The sequence below is a fragment of the Arvicola amphibius genome, chromosome 7 (genome assembly GCF_903992535.2).
Source record: "Arvicola amphibius chromosome 7, mArvAmp1.2, whole genome shotgun sequence".
Classification (NCBI taxonomy): domain Eukaryota; kingdom Metazoa; phylum Chordata; class Mammalia; order Rodentia; family Cricetidae; genus Arvicola; species Arvicola amphibius.
Genome location: NC_052053.1, coordinates 39,059,518 through 39,083,890, shown reverse-complemented (window position 1 = coordinate 39,083,890; position 24,373 = coordinate 39,059,518). Strand labels below are relative to the sequence as shown.

The window sequence follows — 24,373 nt, the reverse complement described above, 5'->3', positions numbered from 1 at the left end:
ATGTAAACTGCTCTAAGTACTTAATTCATTCAAGACTGAGTAATAATTCAATTAAATAACTTCATTCAATACTTAATTTTAAATTGAACAATTGATAACAATAGGACTGTTGGTTTATATTTAAAAGAAATAAAGTTTTTTGGTTCAACCTGTTGTAGGTTGTTATTACTCCATCTGCAATGGCACATGAAAATAAAATATGAATTGGGTATTTTGATGTGATTATGAATTTTTATGTGATTTATGTCACACATTTAAATTGACCAGCAATCAAGCAAAGAATCGGTGAATTACAATAACAATGCAAGTCTACATTCTGGAAAGTCCAGGGTGACATTTTCAAACAATTTAAAACTAGAATCTAAGGATTCAGAAATAATGAACTCTGATTCACAATATGTAGAGGGGAGAGGATTCTTGCGGAGTCCTTCATGCTACAAAAGCACTCTGCTAGGTTCTAAATAACTTGTGTTTTGCATGGGTAGCAGGCTCTGGAAATTTCTTCCTGCCCATGCTCCAAGGAATGTTGTGCTTTTCTTTTTTTCTGTCCTTGCTTTTTTTTTTTTTTTTTTTTTTTTTTATTGAAGTCAGATGAATGAAACTCAGTGAAATGAAACTCAATGAAACCAGCCTCTCCGGTCACAGTACCATGGTGAAGGATGAACATGTTTCAAACACTAGCTTCTTTTAAGGAAGCCACAGTTTGTGAATGAATGAGATGAACAACCAACCCTCTAGAGAATGGCTGCTGTGTGTAATTAACATAAAAACTCTGTAAGTAGCTTGAGAATTTGCAGTGCTTAGATAGAAGTCGCCATAGCTACTTTTAATTTCAAAGTGTAGCGAAGGTGCTAGACTGTGTTGAACGCAAAGGCTTAGCTTTGTGCTTGGAAGTAAGTGCAACAACGTTTGTCAAAGCCCGTGCTTCTGTACAGATACTGGATCTGCATTTCATATTCTGCAATATTAAATAAAACATGGCAGAAATACACAAGAGATGAAAGTCACCAAATGGAGACTTTTCTTTTCCTACTCACCTTGTTCTCTTTGTGACTATTGTCTGAGGAAAGTAGGAGGAAGGTGGAAAAGCCACGATATACTCACTCAGAAAGATTCATCATTAAATAATAGCTCTAATTGCTTATAATGAGTAAGTAAAACTATGAGTAAATAATGCAGTAATAAATGTCCTTATGTTGTACTTTGTGGTATAAATATCATGTGCATCAGCAAAAAAAATGCTTTGTATTTATTTTCACAACAATGCATGTATTCACAAGACCATGGAATTCTAATTTAGAAAATGTCTCCGGGGACCAGTTCTGAAAGCACTTTCCAAGTGAAATACCACAGCATGGATTCTTTGAGAATATGTCCTCATACAGTTTAACTGTCACTTAAAGACATATTAAAGAGATGTTTTTATGTAAAACTACAAAATTATTTTGTCAAGTTATTTGTTTCATTAATTTAAAAATTTCATAACTATAAAAAGCAATTATACTGATGATTTTAAAAATAAAAAGGTAGCATTCTTAAATTCTTTATTATTTGTCTTGGTTAGTAAATGTTATAAATTATTAGACAGATTCAAAGAAATGGTTCAGGAAATCATAGTTAAAATATTATGACAAAAGAAAATCAGATAACAAGTACCATGCTTTGAATTTATTTTAAGTACCCGAAAGACTGTTTGAAAAGATAAAAATATTAAAACTAATAGGATTGGCATAAATGAAGGATTATTGTAATACAATCTATTTATCTTCTTTATTTCCTGTGCTATGAGGCTTTGTCAATAAGGAGATAACTAGATCAAAGCAGTCTCAGCCTATTGTTTGATTGTGTGAGATATCTCTTGATGAGGTTTTAATCAAAGTCAAATGGGTAATAGTGTAACAATGGAGGAAGAGAAATGAGCAAGAAACAAGCCTATAGAACATTTAGAAGCCAAGTATTTCTAGTTTTTCCTTCCAATCTAATCATGTATTTGTTACTTATAATTCTTCACACCATTATTTAGGAAAGTGGCTGCATAGCCCAAATCTACGAGACTTGCTTGTTTCCTGCTCAGGAGTAAACTGAACACTTATTTATTGAAGTTTCCCTCATGTGCCAACAATGGAGCTGAGACCATGACCTGATGATGAACCACACATGCTGATCTCAAACTTCCTCTCCAGGAGCCAGGGGACAAGAATCAAAAAAGACAAAATCACTAACAGAGTCTATAGGAAGAGGTTTCAGCCCAGTCAGGAAGATCAAGGGAGCCTTGTGAAAGAGTCACACTTTCTGTATTAGAAAAGAAAGAAGTAATAAAGAGGATTTAGGAAACCTGTTACAGGCAGCCTAAGTGTTACAAGCCTGGCTGGCAAGGAGCACCAAAGAATGGGATTCCACAATGGTCCCACTTGATTTTAGTTTGTAGCCCAATAACTGTGACACTGGAAGAGCTAAAATTTGTCTTTCTTTTTTTATAAACTCTTCCACATAAGCATACGCAATGTGTGGATTTCTCCTACATCCTCACTATAATTTTCATTAGAAAATAAATATTACCAAGTCAGTGCTATAAAGTCTTCTTGATGCCATCCATGGTGCCTATTGAACATTGTATATAAAAATGTATACTAAAGATGCATGATTTAAAAGTGAAGCTGTTAGTCTTCCTATCTTATTTCCTTCATCTCTTCCTTCATTCTTCTGTTCCTTCTCCAAATGTCTCCCTCTCTTATTTTTGTTTTCAAAATTTAGATACGTACATGTTTTTGTGACTACTAGTTACAAACACTCTTTCAACCTCTTTCTTTTCCTTTTGTTTGGCTAAAATGAATGCATTTTGATCCTTTACATAATATTCATCATTAAAGTTACCACATGGTAAATTCAATACAATAAATATAAAATAATTCATCACCTCTGGTGTGGGAGGTCCTTATGTCTATGTGTTGCTTTTACTGGCTTGGCCTATAGAATGGCAGGTTCAGAGTTAGAAAGATGCCTTGGAGCTGCCATAGTCAGACATGCTGAAAATTTGCCGGTAAGCCACTGCCATGTGGCAATATACATCAATAGAAATGGGTTAAATTAATATATAAGAGTTAGCCAATAAGAAGCTAGAGCTAATAAGCCAAGCAGTGATTTAATTAATATAGTTTCTGTGTGATTATTTTAGGTATAAGCTAGCTGGGAGGCCAGGAATGAAACAAGCAGCTTTCTCTTCCTGTAACAGATTAGCACCAAAGTGGCAAACTAAATTCCACTTAAAAACCTGACAGAGCTTAATTCTAGACACAAAAATACTGAGTTTAACACAGCTTCTTGCTGTTTAGTAGTGGGATGCCACAGCTCCTTTAAGAGAGGTCTTACTGATTCAGTAGTATCAACCATGCAGTTTCAAAATGGCAGCTTCCCAGCCATTGGCTGTGCTGTGAGCAGGTATGCTGGCTCTTTTGGGAGACTAAGTACTTGGATGGGATTTGTGAGCAATGTGCTGAGGCTTGCTTGATGGCAATTTGGTCCAGCTGTGTGCCTGGAAGTAGGGTGGTATGTGTGCTCTCAGAGGCAGTGAACAGCTCCATCAAGCTGAAATGGCTGGGGCAAGCAGGCCATATTACCTATAGCAATAATGCAGTTTAAGTTCTAAGAAGCACTAATCATTGTAAAGAGTGCTCCTAAACAATAAAGAATACAGATATGCAATAAAGACAAAACCAGATGAGTCATAGTGTTGGATAAAATATGGAGGCTTAGAATAGAAAAGAAAAAGAGTATAGAGAGTCATAAAATAGTTAATGCTTTAAAAAAAATAAATAGTCATAGATTAAAATGAGTAAAGAAAAATAAGCCATGTAAAGATGGAAGATTCATAGAGATTCTGGATTATGTATATTATTGTGATTATTTTGAATTTTATGACTGTGAAGGAGCTAAGTACAGAGAGACATTTAATTATATAGATTGCTAAGCTAAACCAGCATTATTTTATAAGGGTATCATGACTTCCAAATTTGGGTCTAAGGATATGTTGTTTTGGAAAAGAGGTTATTCTTTTGTCTCCACAGAGAATGAGAACCTGTGGAGCCATTCCAGGCTAATATGGTTTGATGGATCAAGATCCCCTGAAATGTAGCCTTGAACACCATCAAAAAATATACTTCACCCAATAAACAAAAGGAAGAAATCTGGACAGAACTACACCCATATTTCCAAATATTGTTTGTAAATGTCTCTATATTTATTGGGGATATGTTATAGATATTTGCAATGTTATGAATCTTGGTTTATTGGTACAAATTTAAGATCAATTTTGTTATATATATATATATTGTTATATATATATTTCTGCTCTTAATTAAGGTATCATGTTTGTGTAGCTCGTTTAAAAATTTAATGTATAATTAAAAAATATAGGTTAATAGATAATCATCTATAATAGTCAAGCTTATAGTCATGTTAGTTAGATTTTATAGATGTATAGAGATATATTTCAGTTCGATAGGAATTCTTCAAATATTTCAGAGACTTTCAGAATATGGCATTTAAAATGTTGAAGAACCTAGGACTTTTCATGACAGTGAGACACATCTGTTTCTGTAAACACCAAGCTACTTCAAAAGGAAGATGGGCATTGAAGAGGCTCCTTATGGAGTTTGTTAGCCCTTTGGGTGAGAAGCTGCTCTTGCCTGGACTGCTTAACTAGACATGCAGGACCCATAGAGAAATGACTGCTGAACTTGCCTAAAGATGAGATGATCCTTCAGAGTTCCTACTTCATGAAAAAGTCTGTGAGACATTCAGCCGGATACAGGAAAAAAGTGACTGAATTGTCTTTGAAATTTCCTGCTTCATGGAAAAGTCTGCTGGATACTATGGGCTTGTAGGCTGAAGATGGATGCGACAACAATACAAAAGAACTTTGGGCAAATGTCCAGGTAGTGAGATGTCTCTGTCAATTCTAGAGTTTTGGAAGTTGCTTTCCTGTTTACTTAGGTAATATTATATCCTCTTGGAGTCTTTGATAGAGTTGAAGAAATTATAGTTATCGTTATACTTTTCCTTAGTTATTATAGAAGAAAAGTAGATATAAATATTGTAACTGTAATTCTTACTTGGTAACTGTTTTGTTATATGTAATTTTATTACATTAAATTCTTCCTCTTTGTTTAAACACAAAAGGGGAAATGGTGTGGGAGGTCCTTCTGTCTATGTGTTGCATTTATTGGTTAATGAAAAAAGAACTGGCTTGGCCTATAGCATGGGAGGAGGAAGGTGGAGTGAGATAGACACTATGGAGCTGCCAGGGTCAAACATGCTGAAAATTTGCTGGTAGGCCACTGCCACATTGCGATATACAGATTAATAGAAATGGGTTAAATTAATATGTAAGAGTTAGCCAATGAGAAACTAGTGCCTATGGGACAAGCAGTGATTTAATTAAGATAGTTTCTGTGTGTTTATTTAGGGTCTAAGCTAGCCAGGAGGAAGGGAATGAAACAAGTGGTTCTCTCTCCCTGTAACAGCCTTCTAATCAGTAGTCATGGGTGCTAAACGCATTACTGTCCAGCTAACACATCTGGCCCATACTACTCCTCTATAAACTGATATAAAACTTTATGGAAATCAGTGTTTAGACTATCATATAGCATTGGCTACATTTGCAAAAACAAAGTATGCAAACATATGTGTGATGTAAGGACAAGTATATGAAGAAGTAAAATACAGTTTGCTTTTAGAACTTGTAACTGTATTAAATATAAACCTGGGTGCTGCTGTGAATAAATTTTGTGCATAGAATTATTGTCTTTAACCAATGAGCTTTAAGAAAAGAAAAGAAAAAAAATCATCAAACCTTGGGCTAATCTGAAAGACTACATTGAGCAGAACTGTGATATCTGTAGGAAGATATGTGGGCTTAATATGAACTTACAGTTTTTGACTAAACATATCTATATCGTTCTTCCTCATAACCCACTAAAGAATGCTAACCATTTTTTTTCTTTCCAATCAGTTCCCATGAAAAATCTTGGCAATCAACCAAAGCGTCTCTGTCTGTCTGTCTGTCTGTCTGTCTGCCTGTCTACATACAAGCACACACACAAATATACAGACAGTCATAAGCTCCGCATGCACAAATAACAAAAACACTAGCACTATTTCTGTGTTAAAACTTTGAAACTATGGATTCAGTGTTGTGATATAGGTTGAAAAATAACATAGCCATGTATAAATTTCTTTAACAGGGATACAGGCTAGGTACAGCTAAGTAGCAGACCTTATGCCTAACCTGTGTGTCTCTAGATTTAATTCCCAGAACTATAAAACTAATATAAAAGCATTTTAGAGCCTTTTAAAAAATTTGTAGCTAATAATATTGCTCACCTGAGAAACTTCCTGAAAGATACAAAAACTCTTCACTAGAAAGCATCAAATGATTGCAAAATGCCTCTCCTAAAATCACTGAGCAGAAATTATATTAATGGTCCATATCCTAGCCAACTAGTTTTCTAGATTTTAGTTATCATTCCAACTTTACTATCTCTCCCCTGATGCATTACTAACACTAAGATAAATTTTATTTTTCTTTGCCACTAAAAACAAAAAAACCTCTGGTGCTTTAAAAAGCAGGGTAGTTCTGGTCACATTTGAAGGAGCTGGCATTTTATGGTGTGAACAACACATCCAGGCTCATCCTGCAGATTTGAATACTAAGAAGTTTTTATCAGGCTTGATTTGTATCCCGCTGATTTTAGCAATGAACAGACTACATGTATTTATTAATATTGTTTTGTTAGAGAATTATGCCATTTCCAACGGTTGTATACTATAAAAAGCAATGATTTAATGTCTCAGGGCAAGTGTAAAAATATCCTGGAGCACTAAGGAAATATGGAACATATTACTGAAACATGAGATGCTGCTCAGGGAACCTGTAACTCCATGTGATCACAGATTAGGTACCAAGATCGACATTCTATAAAAACTGGAACAATTTCCTGAAAAGGTAAGAGATTTATTGGAGTCATACCAATTGTCCATAATTGTCGAAGTAGAATAATAAACACAGATTTTGTTCTCTAAAAATCATATCAAATACTATACTCTCCAAATGCTGCATCAGGAATGCTTTATGTAAATGTGAAAGTTTTTAAAATATTGAAGGACTCAGGGTATTCGGTTTGCTTGTGTAGTTATAGATGGAGAAAGAAAGTGACTTACTAGCCCAGACATGGTTTTTAGCTAAAGAAAGCTTCAAACAAGGAGAACAACAGCTTCACATTTTACAAAAGTGTTGTGTAGAAATTTTACTTTAAAGTAATTGTCAGAGACAACAAAAACTGAAAGGGAGCAGGTATCCAGTGTTTGTCTCTGCAGTAAAAGTAGCTTTCAGTGCACAGCATCTCAGGAAGCAAATGCTAAATACAAATAGAAACACTCCCCCTCTCCACTTGGCTTCTCTCAATCACTCTTCCTCCTTCAAATTCCCCCAATTGGCCTTCTCTCACCCTCCCCCATTCACCCTTCTAGATAAATGGCCTTTATAACTTGCAAGCTTTTGTGGAATTTTTACATCAATAGTTTAGTAGCGGTCTGGCTATTCAGTATTAAAGAAGACAGTGTCTTCAATCCCAAAGCAAGCATATACATTAATATTTTGGTGTAACTCATGATTCGCAAATTTCAGTATAAAGAATTGATTTCTCATCAGAGCTGTCAACCCTGCACATTCTGGACAGCCTCTGGCAAGATGCAACTGAATCTCATCCATCTCAAAGGAGGCCTGTGTGTGGAGCTGGACCTTGTAAAGCCATTTCCTCTGCTCTGTCTTCTTCACAGGATTTGCATTTCAGTCTGCCCAGATTTCCTGCACTAGCCTAGATTTCGACAATGTACAAATCTCAAAAAAAAAAAAAAAAAAAAAAAAAAAAGAGTACAAAGGAGGAAGCTAGCTACTGTGTTGTTTAAACCAAAAGGTTTGGTTTAGGCTACACGAAAGACATTATTTCAAACCTTTGGGAAACTGCACCTGTTTTAAATTATTACTATTGAGTATAAGCTACATCAAATCAGTATATTTTTATATTCTTAAAATAAAGAAACTGTAGATGAAAAACTTTAGTTTATATTACTTATTTTCTCAACTTAAAAATACTCTGCAGTTCAAGTTCAAACTATCATTTTTCTATTGCATATTTTACATTTTCAAACTTAATATAAAAGCCAAACTATTATATCTTTTTGAAAACAGACTATAACATTATAAATAAATGTTATAATTCTTGACTCACAAAGATATAAAAAATGTGAGAAAAGAAATACAGAGGTAAAAATAATATTAGTACACTTAAATACCTGTTAAATAGTCTCTCCTAAAGTAGGGGGTTTTTTTGAGATTTCAAAGATGTTTTATAGGAGCAGCTCAAGAATGTCAGCACTGTCATGTTTTTAACAAAACAGGTGTTTAAAATGATGTAATTTCAAATTAAAAGGACTTGTTTTTCTGTTTCAATGACAAATATCTTTCCTCCTTGCCTCTGAAGTAGTTCGGAGAAACCATGATGAATACACATACCAAATATTTCTAGTAAAAATCATCTGAGGAACTCTGATTTTCTTTAAATGGGCTCCTGACCTATTTTCTCCTTTGTGTAGCAAGCCTTCCATACGCAGTGCTTGATGACACTTCTCCTTCACGGATCAAGGTGGGATGGATCTGATCACTACAAGGTAGAAACTTGGCTACCGAGAACCTACATAAAGAAACTCTGAGGTAATAGTTGTCTTCCATCTCATATACCCCAGTTAGTATCAAGCTTCGATATTTCTTTGGATTTCACAATTACCTGAAGACCCACATGTGTGTAGATACCAGATCAAACTTTTAGAATTTTCTCTTGCTAATTAGCTCTTCTGCAAAATAGGATTCTAGACCTACCAAAAGAGCTCTGAAGCATTGAGTAGGTTTGTTTCTACATCTCTATTCTCTTTCATTGATCTACATGGTGGTGTTTGTATCAGCACTCTTCAGTCTTGTTATTCTACCTCTGTTCCGTAGTTTGAGTTTGGGCATAGTGATATGTCTTGCTCTGCCCAGCCTGCTAGAACTGTTTTGGCAATTTTGGATTTTGCATGCTTCTATGTAAATTCTCAGATTAACATTTTTAGTCCCATGAAGAATGAAACTGGAATTTTGATGATTATTATATTACATTTGTAGGTCACTTCTGTAATAAATTAATGTTTATATTATTGGTCACTTCATAAATATGGAAAGTCTATCCATCCTTCTGTCTCCTTCAGTTCTTTTCTTCAGTGTCGTAATGTTTAGTCCTCTCATAGCTTGTGTAAAATTGGCCCACATCGTGCTAAGCAAGAATTTTCTACTAAGCTACTGACTGTTGTATGTAGATTTGTGTATCTTTCTATTTTGTTAAAGTTATATCACAAGCCTTAAGAGTAATTTTTGGTGGAGACACGAGGACTTTCCTTGTGTTGACATATAGTTCACCCGCTGCATACACTGGAAAGCAAATACCCTTTTTAACAAGTGCTGCCTAGACAGTATACATATACAAAAGACTTGTAGCACACCCATATCTCTAACCTGTACAAAGTGAACTCAAAATACATCAGAGCTATTAATGTAATATCTGGAATTCTGAAACATTTAGAAGAAAATATTAATCAAACATCAAGTGTGGGTCTGGACTAAGACCTTCTGAAAGGGAAATAAATTGGTGAATTGACAAACAAGGTTGATGATATCGGAAAGCCCTTGTGGAACAAAGGAAACAGCTGTCAGAGTGAAGAGAAAGCAGAACATTGAGAGAAAACATATACCAATTACACATTGTACACGGGGTTACTATGTAGAATATGTAGGCAACTTCAAACATTAAACATTAAAAAAAGCCAAAATATCTAGTCAATACATGGCCTATTAAGCTGAATTGATAGCTCTCTGGAGAAGAATGAGAAACTACCAAAAAAAAAAAAAGTGGGAAAAAAATGTTTACCACCCTGAACCAAGGGAGAAATGTAAATTAAATCCCTTTAGAAGCAGAGCTCAGTCAGTAAAGCATTTCCACATAAACATTAAGACCTGACTTCATACCCAGCCCCATGCAGAAAGGCAGATGTGGTGGTGTCCATATGCAATCTCAGAGCTGAGGAAGGGACGGGAGGAGCCTAGGAGCTCCCTGACCATTCAGCCTGCTATCCACAGAAGCTTAGAGTCCTAGTCTCAGACACAAAGTGGATATTTACTCAAAACAAAACTTTAGGGTTGACCTCTGACCTCCACATTTACATGCACACATGGGATCACACATAAACATACCCTTGCATATGAACATACATATATACATACATATATATATATATATATATATATATATATGTACCCAGACAAAATAAATAATATTAAAATTTTAAAAAAACAAACAAAGCAAGAACATTATTGTGTGACTCAGCTGCATCAGTCCTGGGTATATAACTAACAGACATTAAGTCAACATAGCACAGCAATACCTGCATTTCTATAGCTATAGATAGACTACACTACTCACAATAGCCAAGACAAGAAACTAGGTTAGAGGTTCATCAACAGATGGACTGATAGAACAAATGAGATACACAAATACAACAAAATTTTATTCCTTCTTTAAGGCTTTATGCAGAATATAATCCTGGCATCTACAGGGAGAAAGAAAGGTGAAACCCAAGGTCATTATGCATAGTAAAACAGGCCAGAATCACAGAGACAAATATTATGTTTTCTTCCATACATGCAATCTTTATTTAAATATCATTATGTGGGAATGACATGAAGGTAGAAAAGGATCTATGAAAAAGAAGGAATTGGTCTAAAAGGAGGTATTCCAGTTAGGTTTTGTCAACTTGGCACAACTTTGAGAAGAGAGAACCTTGATTGAGAAAATGTCCCCACTAGTTTGGCCTATTTGTAATCCAGTAGTGTGCTTTCTTAACTAGTAATTGAAATGGGAGGACATGGCCCATTGTGGGTGGTGTTGCTCCTGAGCGGGTGGTCCTGGGATGCATAAGAAAGTAAGCTGAGCAAGCTTTATAGAACAAACCAAGACAGAGCAGGTGCTCATGGCCACTACATTGGTTCCTACCTCTGGTTTCCTTTCTTCAGTTTCTGCTCTGAATTCCTTTGATGAAGAGGAAATAAAAAAACTTCTTTCCTCCGCAAGTTGCTAATGGTTTGGTTTTCAAATACAGTATTAAGTCCCTTAACTAGGATAAGAGGGGAAGGATACTCTAACAGAATACATGAAAAGAGGAGGAAAGTGGCAGAGGTGGAAAGGGAGGAGAACAAGTGGAAGCAAGCAAATGTCATAATATGCACATACAAAGCTGTCACATGGATGCTCAGGCGGTCTGTGTGCTAAGGAAGCTTAATAGCAAGCCCTTCCCCACAGAAAAGGCATCTCATTTAGAGAAAACCAATTCCATGGAACCGAGAAATTCGATCCAATTTGTATCACTCTTCTATAATTGTTTAGTGTTGAGCTCAGAATCATACAAATGCATCTCATTAAACCCATCACTATTATTTATATAAAAAAATACTTACCAACTGGTTCCTTTTGGTTCTGAAAGAGAATCTTGATATTACTCCCATCCATATTTGCCATGTTTATTGTATTTCCATCTGTCCAGTACAGTTTCCTTAATTAAAAAGATATGGATTAAATATTACATGCAGATCCATTTATTGAAAAGAAACATAAGGCAAAGGCTAAAGTAAGAAAACATATTCTAGGCACAAGATTAATTCTTTTTTCCAAAATGTCTACAAGTGTTGGGCCCCTGCACATTTTCCTAGGGGGAAAGCATCTCTTTTATTTTTTCCTTTCTTTGAAAGAATTGTATCCTTTCTCATTTCCTTGTACTTCCAAATCTGATGCTTAACCCAGACCACAACAAACTGCTTTCATTCTGCCATTCATCTAAACAGAATCCTCTTGGCTGAGAAGGGATTAGAATGTGTCCATGGGAAGGCACTCGTTTCGTTCATTCCTCCTGAAAGCTCTGGTATCACACAGGCCACTGGACTCACCAGAGACAAGAGCAGGCTGACTTTGTAGTGACCACACAGTAAGGAAATATTCACAAACAGCATTCATTCTAAAGGAAATGACTTTTCCTCGGCAAGTTTTTGTTCTAAACTCTCATTCCCTAGAAACATGCACTAATGAGAGCTTATAAATTGCCTTTCATTCAGATAAAAATCTCTAACCAGGATGCCACATCTCTATAACAATTTCCATACTCAATTTCCATTCACATTTTGACTCCCTCTCCAATACATATATCACCTGAATTAAACAATCGTTTTGTGTAAAATCTGAAATAAAGTAAAAAAAATGTTGCAAAAAAGAAATTTAAAAATCATACTTTACCCCCTGACTGGGTGAGCTGCCAGGCACTGTGGCTTATCAATTCCATGGATAATTGAGGTTTTCAAAGAGCCATCTAGCCTGGCCACGTTAATTTGTGTTTCATCAAATTCTGAGCTAATCCAGTATAAATTACGTGACACCCAGTCCACCGCTAACCCTCTGATGCTCTGAATATCTGCAAAACAGGATAAAGAAAATGGAGAGTGACCGAAGGTTCACGTACGCCTGGCTCCTCAGGTAAGTTATTCTCTGTCTAAGGGAAAACCTAATTTACACTTTAATTTGTCAGCTAAAATTGTACAAGATTGTAATCTCATTCCCTTATCAACACTTCTTAAGGCATGCATAATCATTAATGTCTAACTGCTGAGGCATTAGGAAACCTGAAGCAACAATTATCATCAAAATTAGAGTAGCAGTCAATGATTCTCTAGTAAACCCTTGGAACAGACACTGGAAGAAGTCTTATGAGCAGAAGTGACCACGATTTGAGTGAGAAAAATAGCTTCTGCAGTTGGCACCACACAGGTCTAGTTAGGAAAGAGCACTGTGTGTCATTAACAAATGGGCTGCTTGAAGTTTTTAGTGCTGATTTGCTAATTATGTGAAATAAAATAATTCAACCTTCCCCAAATCAGCAAACTTGAACCCCTTTCAACACAGACAATTAACAGAAATTTAATGGAATATGAGAACAAAACTAAAATCATTTTAACGGTATTCCAAATGTGGACCCTGCAGTAATGACAGAAGTCTAATTAAGTGTAGATTCAGTGCCATTGAAACGGGTGTCTGCACTGTGTTTCTTTGATTAGTGAATTGGGTACCCTGAAAAACAAGCATGGGGATGTGTCTTAAACACACAGGGGCATTTTATAAAGAGAAACATAGTAAAGCCAACTGTTACAAATTATGAAGATTAGTACTGTATAGTAAGGCCATTTTAGTAACTATCTATGGCATTTGAGAGCTTAACCTGGACTTGTCTCCTTTTTTTATTTTGTTATTTTCTAGTATTTAGTATTCATAAATGTTTAGCATTTAAGGCTCTTTAATCATTAGTTCCTAAACCTTCAGCGGACATGTGAAAATGCAGCCTGTTCGGCAAATGTGGGAAGGATGGGGGTAGTAAGTGTTCAGGTGGTCCTCAGGCATGACTTCCTCCAGGGCTGACCAGTCCCAGCAGCTACCACTTTACTCGACTGGAATCTTCAATACAACTGCCCACTCAAAGGAAGCCAGCAAACTAGATTTTTTTGAAAACAATAAAATTGGAAAACTCCATCAAAGTAGAAAAGTTCCGACTTACAAAACTTGCTAACATAGCAGAAGAGGGCCAGGGTTCCAATAATTGTGCTGGGGCTGGGAAGCAAAGAGGAGGGTGATGCCTGTCTATTTTACTTCCAAGGACAGGAAGCTTTTCTTCAGTCGCCCTGGCAGTGCTGGTTCCAGTCTCACATCCTCAGTCTGCTCCCTGTGTATGGTTCCCTTCTAACTGTCACTGCTCAACCACCACATTCTGAATGCGGCATTAGTTTACAGCACAATTGCATATTCTTCTTGTTGAGACAAAAAAAAGTTCTTCAAAATTAGACTTTCCTTCTCTCATGGTGCATCCCTCCTCCCCCACCTTCTGGAGCTCACCTGCTGAAGAGAGGCAGTCCTAAAAGAATGAGCTTTGGATTCCTGCTCCAACCGTGGGGCCCTGGGTCTTTGTTATCAACATTAGTTACATAGATTTTTTTTCCCACCATCTTTGTTTATCTTAACCTGAGGCTACTTAAAAATAACACAAAAGATTTCTGGGAATTGTTTAGAAGATGTAATATTGTTCTTCTATGACATGCTTTATAAAATACTTTTTATGCTATGATTCTCTGAATATTTTAAATTGCTTACTAATTAAGCCCAATATATGGCCTGGAGAATGTACTCCTCTATAATTGTAGAACAAAACTCTGTATATGTTATCAATATATGTTTCCAATATGTTGACTGTTTTCTCAGACATGTGCAGCATACATTCAACATAAAGATTTGTAGTGACTTATTAAACTTGCCAAACAATAATCTGAAATTTCAAGGATACCAACTAGCTACAAAACTAAAGTATAGGCTGAAGTGCCTGAGGCTGAAGGTGGTTTTTTTTTTAAATTTGAACACATATCTGGAAATTTCAATCAGAATTTTGTATCCTTGTGATTGTTTTGAGCCCAGACAGCATTTTGAGTTACCAATCTGACAGTTGAAATCAAACTTTCCTGTTTTTTTTCCAAACTAAAGCACACGACTCATTATTTTAGAGAACCCTAAAACTGCCTTTGAAGGACGTGAGGGAAAATGGTTGAAAAAAAAAAAAAAACCACTGTATCCTTCTTCTTTTTAATAAAAATATTGAAACAATATATTTTGACTCTTAACATCTGGTTTTTGAAATTAAGTCACGCCAACATCTCTGAGCGAGTTTCTCAGAAAATTCAGCTTTCATCTGTTTGGGGTAAATCCACTTTCATGAACTAAACACAGATGATATGTTCTGCAAAGCCCTCCCTAATTACAAAAGTCTCTGGTGCATGATAAATTTTAGTTCTCAAATATATGTCAAAGCACAAGACAGACAGATGAATGTCTGCATGTTACACACACACACACACACACACACACACACACACAAATGCTAGTCACCTTAAGCTATAAAGGTAAGCAAATGAGAGATCAGAAATGTGACAATCATCATCAAGACCAAACCCAGAGAAAGAATCTTCATTTTTGTAGGATATTTGCGGCTTAGTATAATACAGCTCAAAAGTGTGAGAACAAGGCAGAATGACCACAGAGTTACTAGAAGATTTTATTTATCATTAGTGATGGGTGAATGGGAAAAATCATTCCCATTTAAAAATAAGAATTTTTGAAAAAATAACATTTTTTTCTCTAGATTTTTCTATCAGTTCTTTAGCTATATGCAAATGTCAGAATATCTCCAAATGGTTTATACCTTGAGTAGTATACTACTAGGTACTGGCCAGAAATGAGAGACTTAAGTTGATCAAAGGCTTAAAAGCCTCATTTTTCCTAAATCAACAGCAAATTTTAGTCTCTCATGAAAGAAATGTCTTAAGTAATGCTTTCATATTTCCATAGATAAAGACCATTGTGAAGTAAAAAGGAACATAATGAATGTCCAAACAAATGCAATGTAAATGCAAAACCAAAGAACAAATCAATCAAGAGGCCTCAAATTTAAATACTGTATGTAAAATAAAAAGAAAGAACAGCTGGACCCAGTTAACCTGGGAACTGAAAAACAAAGAAAATGTTTAGCCAGAGTGACCATGGGAAGCTAGAAAATGGGTCCAGAACACAGAGTGACTTACCTAATATATTTAATAAATGCTTTCAAGGGAGAGCATATAAATGGAGAAGCAAGAATACTGATATAATATTGGAGCTTTTTCCCACTGGAGTAATGAAAGGCAAAACCCCCATAAAGACAAAATGAGAATATTGTGAGATGATACAGGGATGGTTGCAAAGACACATGAGCAAATCCAGAGGCCAACCAGATAAACTTGACAGTTATCAATTCAATACGGTGGTGAAGCTAAGAGTGAGCGAGCACTTGCACAGCTGAGGGAAAATATTCCTTGAATTTGAATGTTGTGCTCAGCTGAATTATCTTAAGTAACAACTTAGCGACGATGACAAAAGCTGATTTAAAAATTAGCAAAAGACTTGAATACAAATTTATTCTTAGGTGATATAAAAACAGTCGGAAGAATTTGAAAATGTGCACAAATATACTACTCATCAAAGAAGGAAAAACATTGAAAGCATGATCAGACACCCCATCACTCCAATAAGAAAGACAATGGTCATGAAGTTGGGTGGGTAGGAGGTGACAGGATTGGGGAGGAGTTGGGAGAAGGTAAAGAACATGATCAAAATACACCACATAAAATTTTTTAAACAAAATTAAGTTAATCAAAATGACATTCATCAAAAAGACAGTAGGATTAGTAGAAAAGAGAATCCTTGTTCACCGATGGTAAGTGTGTAAACAAGTAGAGCCCCATGGGAAACAGTTTGGATTTCCTCAAAGTTTAAAAGCAGAACCACAGTAAAAAACAGCAATATTACAACTGAATATCTCTTCAAAAGAAAGGAGCCAGCATCTGAAGAGATAGCTCAAATCTCATATTCATTCTCTCTTATGTATAAGATCCAAGAAATGGAAACATAAAAGTGACTGCCAGCTTATGAAAAGAAGCTATGGGACCAATGAATAATGGAATATCATGTAGCTAAAGAGGGTCAGATCTTGTCATATGCCCCAAGATAGATAGAATTGGAGATTATAACAGTAAGTAAAATAAACGAAGCATTGGAATGACAAGTACCACATGATCTCACTCATTTTTAGAGTCTAAAGCTGTGTGTTTCATTGGAGTCGCAGTTAAATGGCAGTTAACAGAGGCCATGAAAAGTGGTCGGGAGCTTCAGAACGGTTGGTCAGTAGGACTAACGTTCTTAAACTTAACTAGAAGTTCTGAGCTTTAACACTGATGGTTTTCTTCAGGTATTGACAATGAACTGCATATGTTTTTTTAAAACCTAGAAGAATTTTTGACTGTTTTTAAAATTAAGACATGATATATCCCATAAGACTGAAAGTTTACCATGATTTAAGTGCTATATTATATATACATATATATGTGTATATGTATATGTTTATATATATATATATATATATATATGCATCGAGATTTTACAAGGTACCCCAGAATTACGTACACTTTTTGTATAATGTATATCAGCTCCAATTAATTTAAATATTTTAAGTTACAATATAAATGAAAGCAACAGCAAATTTAAAAAATATTGGGAAATCTTGGTGCCTTTGTGTGCTGATGGTAGGGATGTGTGTGCAGCCCATGAGAGAACAGAATGATGTTACCTCAAAACAAAGCAAAACAGAACAAAAGCATTATCCTCAAGCTCAGGAATTCTATTTCCTCCCCCCTCATTTTGTGTGAAAGGATCTCATGAATTCTAATCTAACCTCAAAGTTATTTTGTAGCTGGGATTGACCTTGAACATCGGATCTACTTGCCTACACCTCCCAAGACTGGAACTATAGCTCTATGCGAACAGTTTTCAAGACATGCTGAAGAGAGATGATGTCTCAAAGGGACATTTGTATTGTGATGTTCAAAATGTTATTTTTGACAACAGTCAAATTTAGAAGCAGCATGTGTTGACTACGAGATGAATGAATAAACATGATGAAGTATACACACACAGCAAAATATTGTTCAGTCTCGAAACGGACAAACATCTGATATGTGCTAAAACGTGGAGGGAACATGAGGATATTCTGCTAAGCAAAGCATGTCTACCACTCGAAAGATGGCTCAGTTAACGTACAACTCTGAGGACCAGAATTTAGGATCCAGAGAACCCGCTCAAATGCGGAATGGGCTGGCATACTACCTCTGCTCCTACCATGAGGGTAGTCAAGACAGAAAATATTCAACCAGGACCAGCCAGAGTTTTGAAATTATCAAGTCCTATGTCCAAGTGAGAAACCCTGTCTTCAGATCTCCAGTGGAAAGTTCTGGTGTTAATCTCTGACATCTATACGTACATACACATTCCTGAATACTCATCTCTGGGTGTCTCCACACACACAAAAATACACATGACACATGTGGACACACCACATACACATAAAATGTCAGTCAATTAAAGAAACACCACGTCGCTTCTTGCTCACTTCTGCACTAGCTCCTCCAACCTCTGTTTGATTATCTGTCATCTCAACCTGTTAGTTACATCATAACATCCGTGCCATGTCCAACCAAGGTCTGCCCTCATTTTCACACATCTCACGGGAAGGATTGGGAGGGGAGAATTTGAGGTAAACAATGCTGGCCTTGAATTCTGGATTCTTTTGTCTCTTTCCCTTTAGTGCTAGGTGTACATCATCACAAGGCACTCAGTATCAAACCCAGGACTTAATGCATGTTAGTCAACCAATCAACAACTGACCCACATTCCAGCTCTAGGCTAATTTTTGTTTCAAATTCAGAACATGTATGTAAGTTGCTAATATCATCCCTGCCTGTTATCTTTACTGTCTACAGTTTTGCTGTCTACCTCAACAATTTCCATTTGATTTATCTTTCACAGAGTGTAGCTTACCCATATCACCTTTAAATTTTACCAGTGGTTCCACATTTTGTCGAGGGTGAAAGGAAAAAAAAATCACAGCGAAATAATCCCTTACTTTTTATGATCTTTTAGGGGACAGAGTACAACATGAAGCCTCCAGAGTGTCTAGCTACTTTCTCATTAGGGTTTCCTAAAGGTTCCCTGAGCTTTGTGCCTAAGGATTCCTCAACTAGTGACCCATTTTCCTCAAGGCCTTCTTACTTACTTCCTCAGTTAGTACCTCATTAACTACATGCCAGAAATCAGGATGAACGGGGTCTAATTGTCAAAACTGTCTATCCATGGTACAGTCCTTATTTTGCTGAACCTTATGCATTATAGTTAGTCACATTTAGATATACTACCATCTGTGATGTACCTTGAGCTAATGAATTATCATGAGCAGTTTAAAATATTCGAACAGAGAACATTTCAAAAGTCTAATGCCAAACCTAGAAAATGCTATAAAGGTTCTTCAAAATTCTGCATATTAAAACAAAATTGAACACCCACTTTTCTAATTGAAACTGTAAAAAGTAGGCACAGACAGTATGGCCATTTATCAGTTTGAACTATGCATGCGTAGTTCTTAATGGGTAGCAACTGTAAGCATCATTGTGGCTGCTTGTGTTTCTTTTCCTTTCTTTCTTTTTCATTATTGCATCACAGATATTGATATGATTCCACCACAAAAACTTTCTGGGTAAACATGAGAACTGGAAAATTCTGATCAGATATCAGTAAATAGCAGACATCCCACAGTTAAGCTTTCTAATGCTTTCGAAGCCCAGAAAGTACTGTTATTATGGACCTATGCTCATTTTCTTAATTCTCTCTGTACCAATTTTTAGAATAATTATTTTCAAACCATTCTTGTATTAAATACTTTTCAATATGTAGAGAGAAAAGCTTTGCTTCGCACTGACAAAATAATTACCACAAAACTGGATAATGTTTGGAATATGAATAGGCAACTCTTACAAGAATTCAGTTAGATCCAAAGTTCATTGAGAATTACACTTTGATGAGCATGGTGGTACACAATGATAACCTTCAGTGCTCTGGAGGCAGAGGCAGGGGAATAGCTTAAATACAGCAGACACATCAAGCTTGTTTGCCAATAAAAATGAGATTTGCCTCAAAATGACGTGGACTCTCATAAACTTGCAACTGCGTGTCTAATTCTTTGCTTACATTTCATATGAATAAAAATCTTTGGGAGGGGAAAGAAAATGGTGCATTTCACCAAGATACCACCAGAGGATCTGCAGAGATACTGAGTGTGTAGGAAACACATGCTATAAGAAGTAAGCATGTGGTTAAAGCTAACCTCTTTTATCTCCAACTCATGAAGTCATTTTATTTATAAAAGGGGAAAATGTGGGAAAAAGAACACACCTGTGTGATCAACAATGAAACAAAATACAAGTGTAAATGAAGCTTTAATATTCCCTAGAATTGCAAAGCTAACTGATAGTTTCCCTTATCTAAGAAAGTAGAAAGCAACATGAACCTCAAAGTAAACACATCATTAGAGGGGTAAATTAAAAATTAAATAAAATAAAAAGAATGCTAGAAAAATATGAATTAAAGAAAATGTAATTTAGCTTGGTTTGTTCTGGTAAAATATTGTCCAAAAGCAACTTATTTCACCTTGCATTTTCCCAGGTCACAAGTCACTGAGGAAAGTCATAGCAGGAACCCAAGGCACAAAACTGAAGGCAAGAACTAAGGAAGAGGCCAGGGAGGAATATTGCTTATTGATCGGTCTCCATTGCCTGCTCAGCCTACTTTCTTACACCACCCTGAACCATCCACCCAAGGATTGCACTGCCCATTTCTGATGGGTTATTGCACATCAATCTTTAATAAAAAAACATGTCCCAGATACTTGCCCATGGGCCAGTCTAATGGATGCAACTCCTCAATTGAGGTTCCCTTCCCAGATGACTTTGATTTGTGTTAAGTTGAAAAAAAGTAACCAGCACAATCCATCCAATTATTCTTTCTTATATTCGGAATTTGAAGGTTCATTCATGCTTTGTAAAATTCTTTGTTGTGCTATCAGCAGTGTACTATTTTTTTGAGAGGCACACTGTTGTGTAAAACACTAGACCACTGAGTAGATGACACTTGGGAGGTCCAACTGAACTCTGGAACCATCTTAAGAGGAAAGTGCTGTGAGCTAAGGGAATTACCTCCAGTGACTTTCAATGAAATTCTGAATTGTCTTATTGAACATAATGAAGGATACAGGAGTGCTAATAATGTGAGCTTTTTCTGCCAAGTTCTTCACCATGCCTTTGGGGCAGCAGTTCATTTCCTATGACCTTGAGCTTTCTCATCTATACAATGGAAATTATTCATTTACAATATTAGATGTGTAGAGATTAAGTGAGATGACATTTGTGTCATACTAACGTTAGGTCGTTTATCATATCCAATCAGTAAGCCTGACAACATGAATGATGGGAAACTATTTGGTCCAGGCAGAGGCTCAAACAAAGATTTATTGGGAACAGAGAGTAAAGCTTTTTGATGCCCAGAACTTTCTGTGAATTATAATATATTTTTCTCTTAGATTAAAAATACATTTGATTTTTGTGTCATGGCTAATCTTGGTTGTCAACTTGACTACACCTAGACTCAACTAAAACCTAAGTAGTTGGGAAGGATTTTGAAGGATTTTTTAAGATATTTTGAGGTAGATAGCCCATGTTAAATATGGGCCACACCTTCTACTCATTCTCATTGGCAAGTTCAACTATATTTCTTCAGAGGCATTTCTTCCTTGACATCAGAATCCACTTCTTCAGGATTCCAAAATAGACAAAAAAGAAGGGGCTGTCTAGAACTTCCCTGGAACTCCAGCCCAAGATTGCTACTGATGGAATATTCAGTTTTATGGACTGAACAACTTCCAGATCCTTAGCCTTTCTATAAGAAGACATCCATTGTTGGATTGCTTAGGCCACAGCTTTAGGCTAGTCTAATATAGCACTATACATATATATGTTAAATTAGTTCTTTAAGACAACATCAACTAATATAACTTTTTGAGAGCAGAAATAACACACATTGATATTCAAGTGTATATATATATGCATTTGTGCACATACTGCATATAAATAATACTATCCAATTTATGATAAATATGCTTATATTTTCAAATATTAATATTTATCATTATAATGAATTACCTGATCCTGAGCTACTTACTATAAATAGTTATGAAGAAGATCTTTCACAGGTAAGATATTAATTCAAAGTCTAGTGCTGGGAAAGATAGGCAAGCTTTTGTTTCCCTTAAGAAAACTTGAACCAATAAGTGTTTGCCTCAGGAAACAGGAATGATTGGAACACTGGATATATTTATAACCCATTTTTTGCATGTGACTTTATATTAAATTTAAGCTGAGGGGTAGATGAAATGAAGACTTTTAAGAAAATCCCTGAAAAGCCCACCACATTCTCCCAGACCACCATGGATGCAAGTTGGAAATCATCAACAACAGAAATAAGAACTAGCTTACAAGCTCATGGAAACTGAACTCAATATGTGTGTGTGTGTGTGTGTGTGTGTGTGTGTGTGTGTGTGTGTGTGTGTGTGCACCAAGGCAGTAATACAGAAAATTAAAGAATTTCTAGAATTAAATGAAAACAAATACAAAGCATATGTAAACTTATGGCACACAATGAAAACAGTGTTGAGATGAAAGTTCATGGCACTGTCTACATTAAAAAAAATTGGAGAAATATCATACTAGAAATCAATAGAACACCTGAAAGCTATAGGGTAAATAAATAAAAATAAAAAAGAAGAAATCACATCTAAGAGTTGCAGACAGCAAGAAATTTTTAAAATGAAAATTGAAATCAGTAAAATATAAAGGTAAAGAACAATACAAAGTATCAATGAAAAATAAGAGTGATTCCTTGGGAAAATCCACAAGATAGACAAACGCTTATCCAAACTAACTAAAAGACACAGAAAGAATACCCAAATTAACAAAATCAGTCATGAAAAGTGGAGCATAGCAAGTCACCAAGGAAATCTCGAGAATAATATGGATATGCTTTAAAAATATGTGCTCCATCAAACTGGAAAATAGAAAAGAAATGGATAATTTTTTTCATAGGTATCATTTACCCATGCTAAATCAAGATTGGCTAACTAATTTAAATAGACCCTATAACCTTTAAAGAAATAGAAGCGACTGACTCTGAACCAAAAAAAATTGGTTGTTAAGTGAATGATAATCAAGTTCCAATTGAATAACCCAGAAAGGATAGGTAATGGGGGCTATAGGGGGAAGCATAGATCCAACTGCGGGGTGAAGGAGAGATGGAGGCAGAGAGTGTGGGGAGAGAAAACTCGAACTGAGGCACCTGGGGGCTGGTGTGGAAATGCAGTGCAATGAAAACTGCCTGGAATCTATAACGTAACCCTAGCCAGAACTCCTAGAAATGGAGGACATGGACTCTGAACAGGCTATCTTTTTATGGCCAGGCAAGGTTTCCAATGGAGGAACTGAGGTACATTTTGTTGAGTTGTTGACTGAGGAGGTCTAATTGAGGTCCCTAACAACCAAAGCTGAGGCTAGGTCATAAAATTACCGTCTAAAAGCTGACAACAGGGTCCCATTGTGGAAAACAAGTTCCACTCAGCTCATGAAAATAGAGAGGTTGAGTTGGTATAAGCAAGGAGGCTTCACCCCTAAATTGTAATCTTGGCATCAGAAGGTACTACACAGGCTAGAAAAAGAGATATTTGAACACCGGTTCAGTCACAAAACCCACTATCTACAAACTGCTCTTCCTGCAATCTGTTTGGGGCAATGGTGGTCCAGAGCATGTGTGAGTGACCAACCAATGTTTGGGGTAACTTGAGGACCACTTTGCAAGAGGTAGCCCATGCCCCTACACTGCCTGGAAGGACAGTAAACTGGAGGCTGGATATCCCAGAAGCCTAGGGTAGAACTAAACATTACTGGGGTGGGGAAGAAAAAGAGAACAAGATTTCTAATGGTATTCTGCTATGCTGATAGATTGGTGCCTCATCCAGTCGTCCTTTTCAGTAGTTTCGGAAAGGCTTCCCCAAGAAGCACATGGGAGAGGATGCAGAGACCAGCACAACATATTATGCAGAAGGAGTCTAAATTGGAGGTTTACAACGGGTCTCTCACCACAGAGACCTCGGAACACTGCAGAAGATGGGGAAGAAAGCCTAGATGTCAGGAGATGGAGGACACCAGAAGAATATGCCCACTCAATTAGCTAAACAAGTCTCACCTGGGCTTCCAAAGACTGATGGAACAAGTAAAGAGCCTGGATGGGTCTGCACAAAGTCCTCTGCTTTTGTGTTATGAATGTTGGCATGGTGTTCTCGTGAGACTCCTAACAGTGGGAGCAGCTGTGTCTCTGACCATTTGGTCTGCTCTGGAGACTCCTTTCCTTTTATTGGGTTGCCTATTCCAGCCTCAAGAAAAGGGCTTCTGTCATGTCTTATTGTATCTTGTTTTGTACTGCCTGACTGCCATCTTCTGGGGATCTGTTCTTTTCTGAACATGAAGTGGAGGGTGAGTGGATCTGGGGGAATCAAGAAGTGGGGGTGTAGGTGGAGTGGATGGAGGGGAAATTGTTGTGGGGATGTATTGTATGCAAGAAGAATATATTTTCAATAAAAAGAAAAAAGAAATAAAAACACACTCTGAAGGATCAAAGGGCGGTCG

The 24,373-nt window shown here is 36.3% G+C and overlaps 1 protein-coding gene across 1 annotated transcript in view; it reads right to left on the bottom strand.

The window, feature by feature from the left end:
* The window catches only part of Lrp1b (LDL receptor related protein 1B), a 1,542,993-nt gene that overhangs the window by 558,895 nt on the left and 959,725 nt on the right, over positions 1–24,373 (bottom strand). Inside the window, exons 30-31 of the mRNA XM_042055373.1 lie at positions 12,429–12,603; positions 11,600–11,694 (exon numbers count right to left, since the gene is read on the bottom strand). Coding sequence (XP_041911307.1) covers positions 11,600–11,694; positions 12,429–12,603 — 270 coding nt within the window. The remainder of the gene's footprint in view (positions 1–11,599; positions 11,695–12,428; positions 12,604–24,373) is intronic.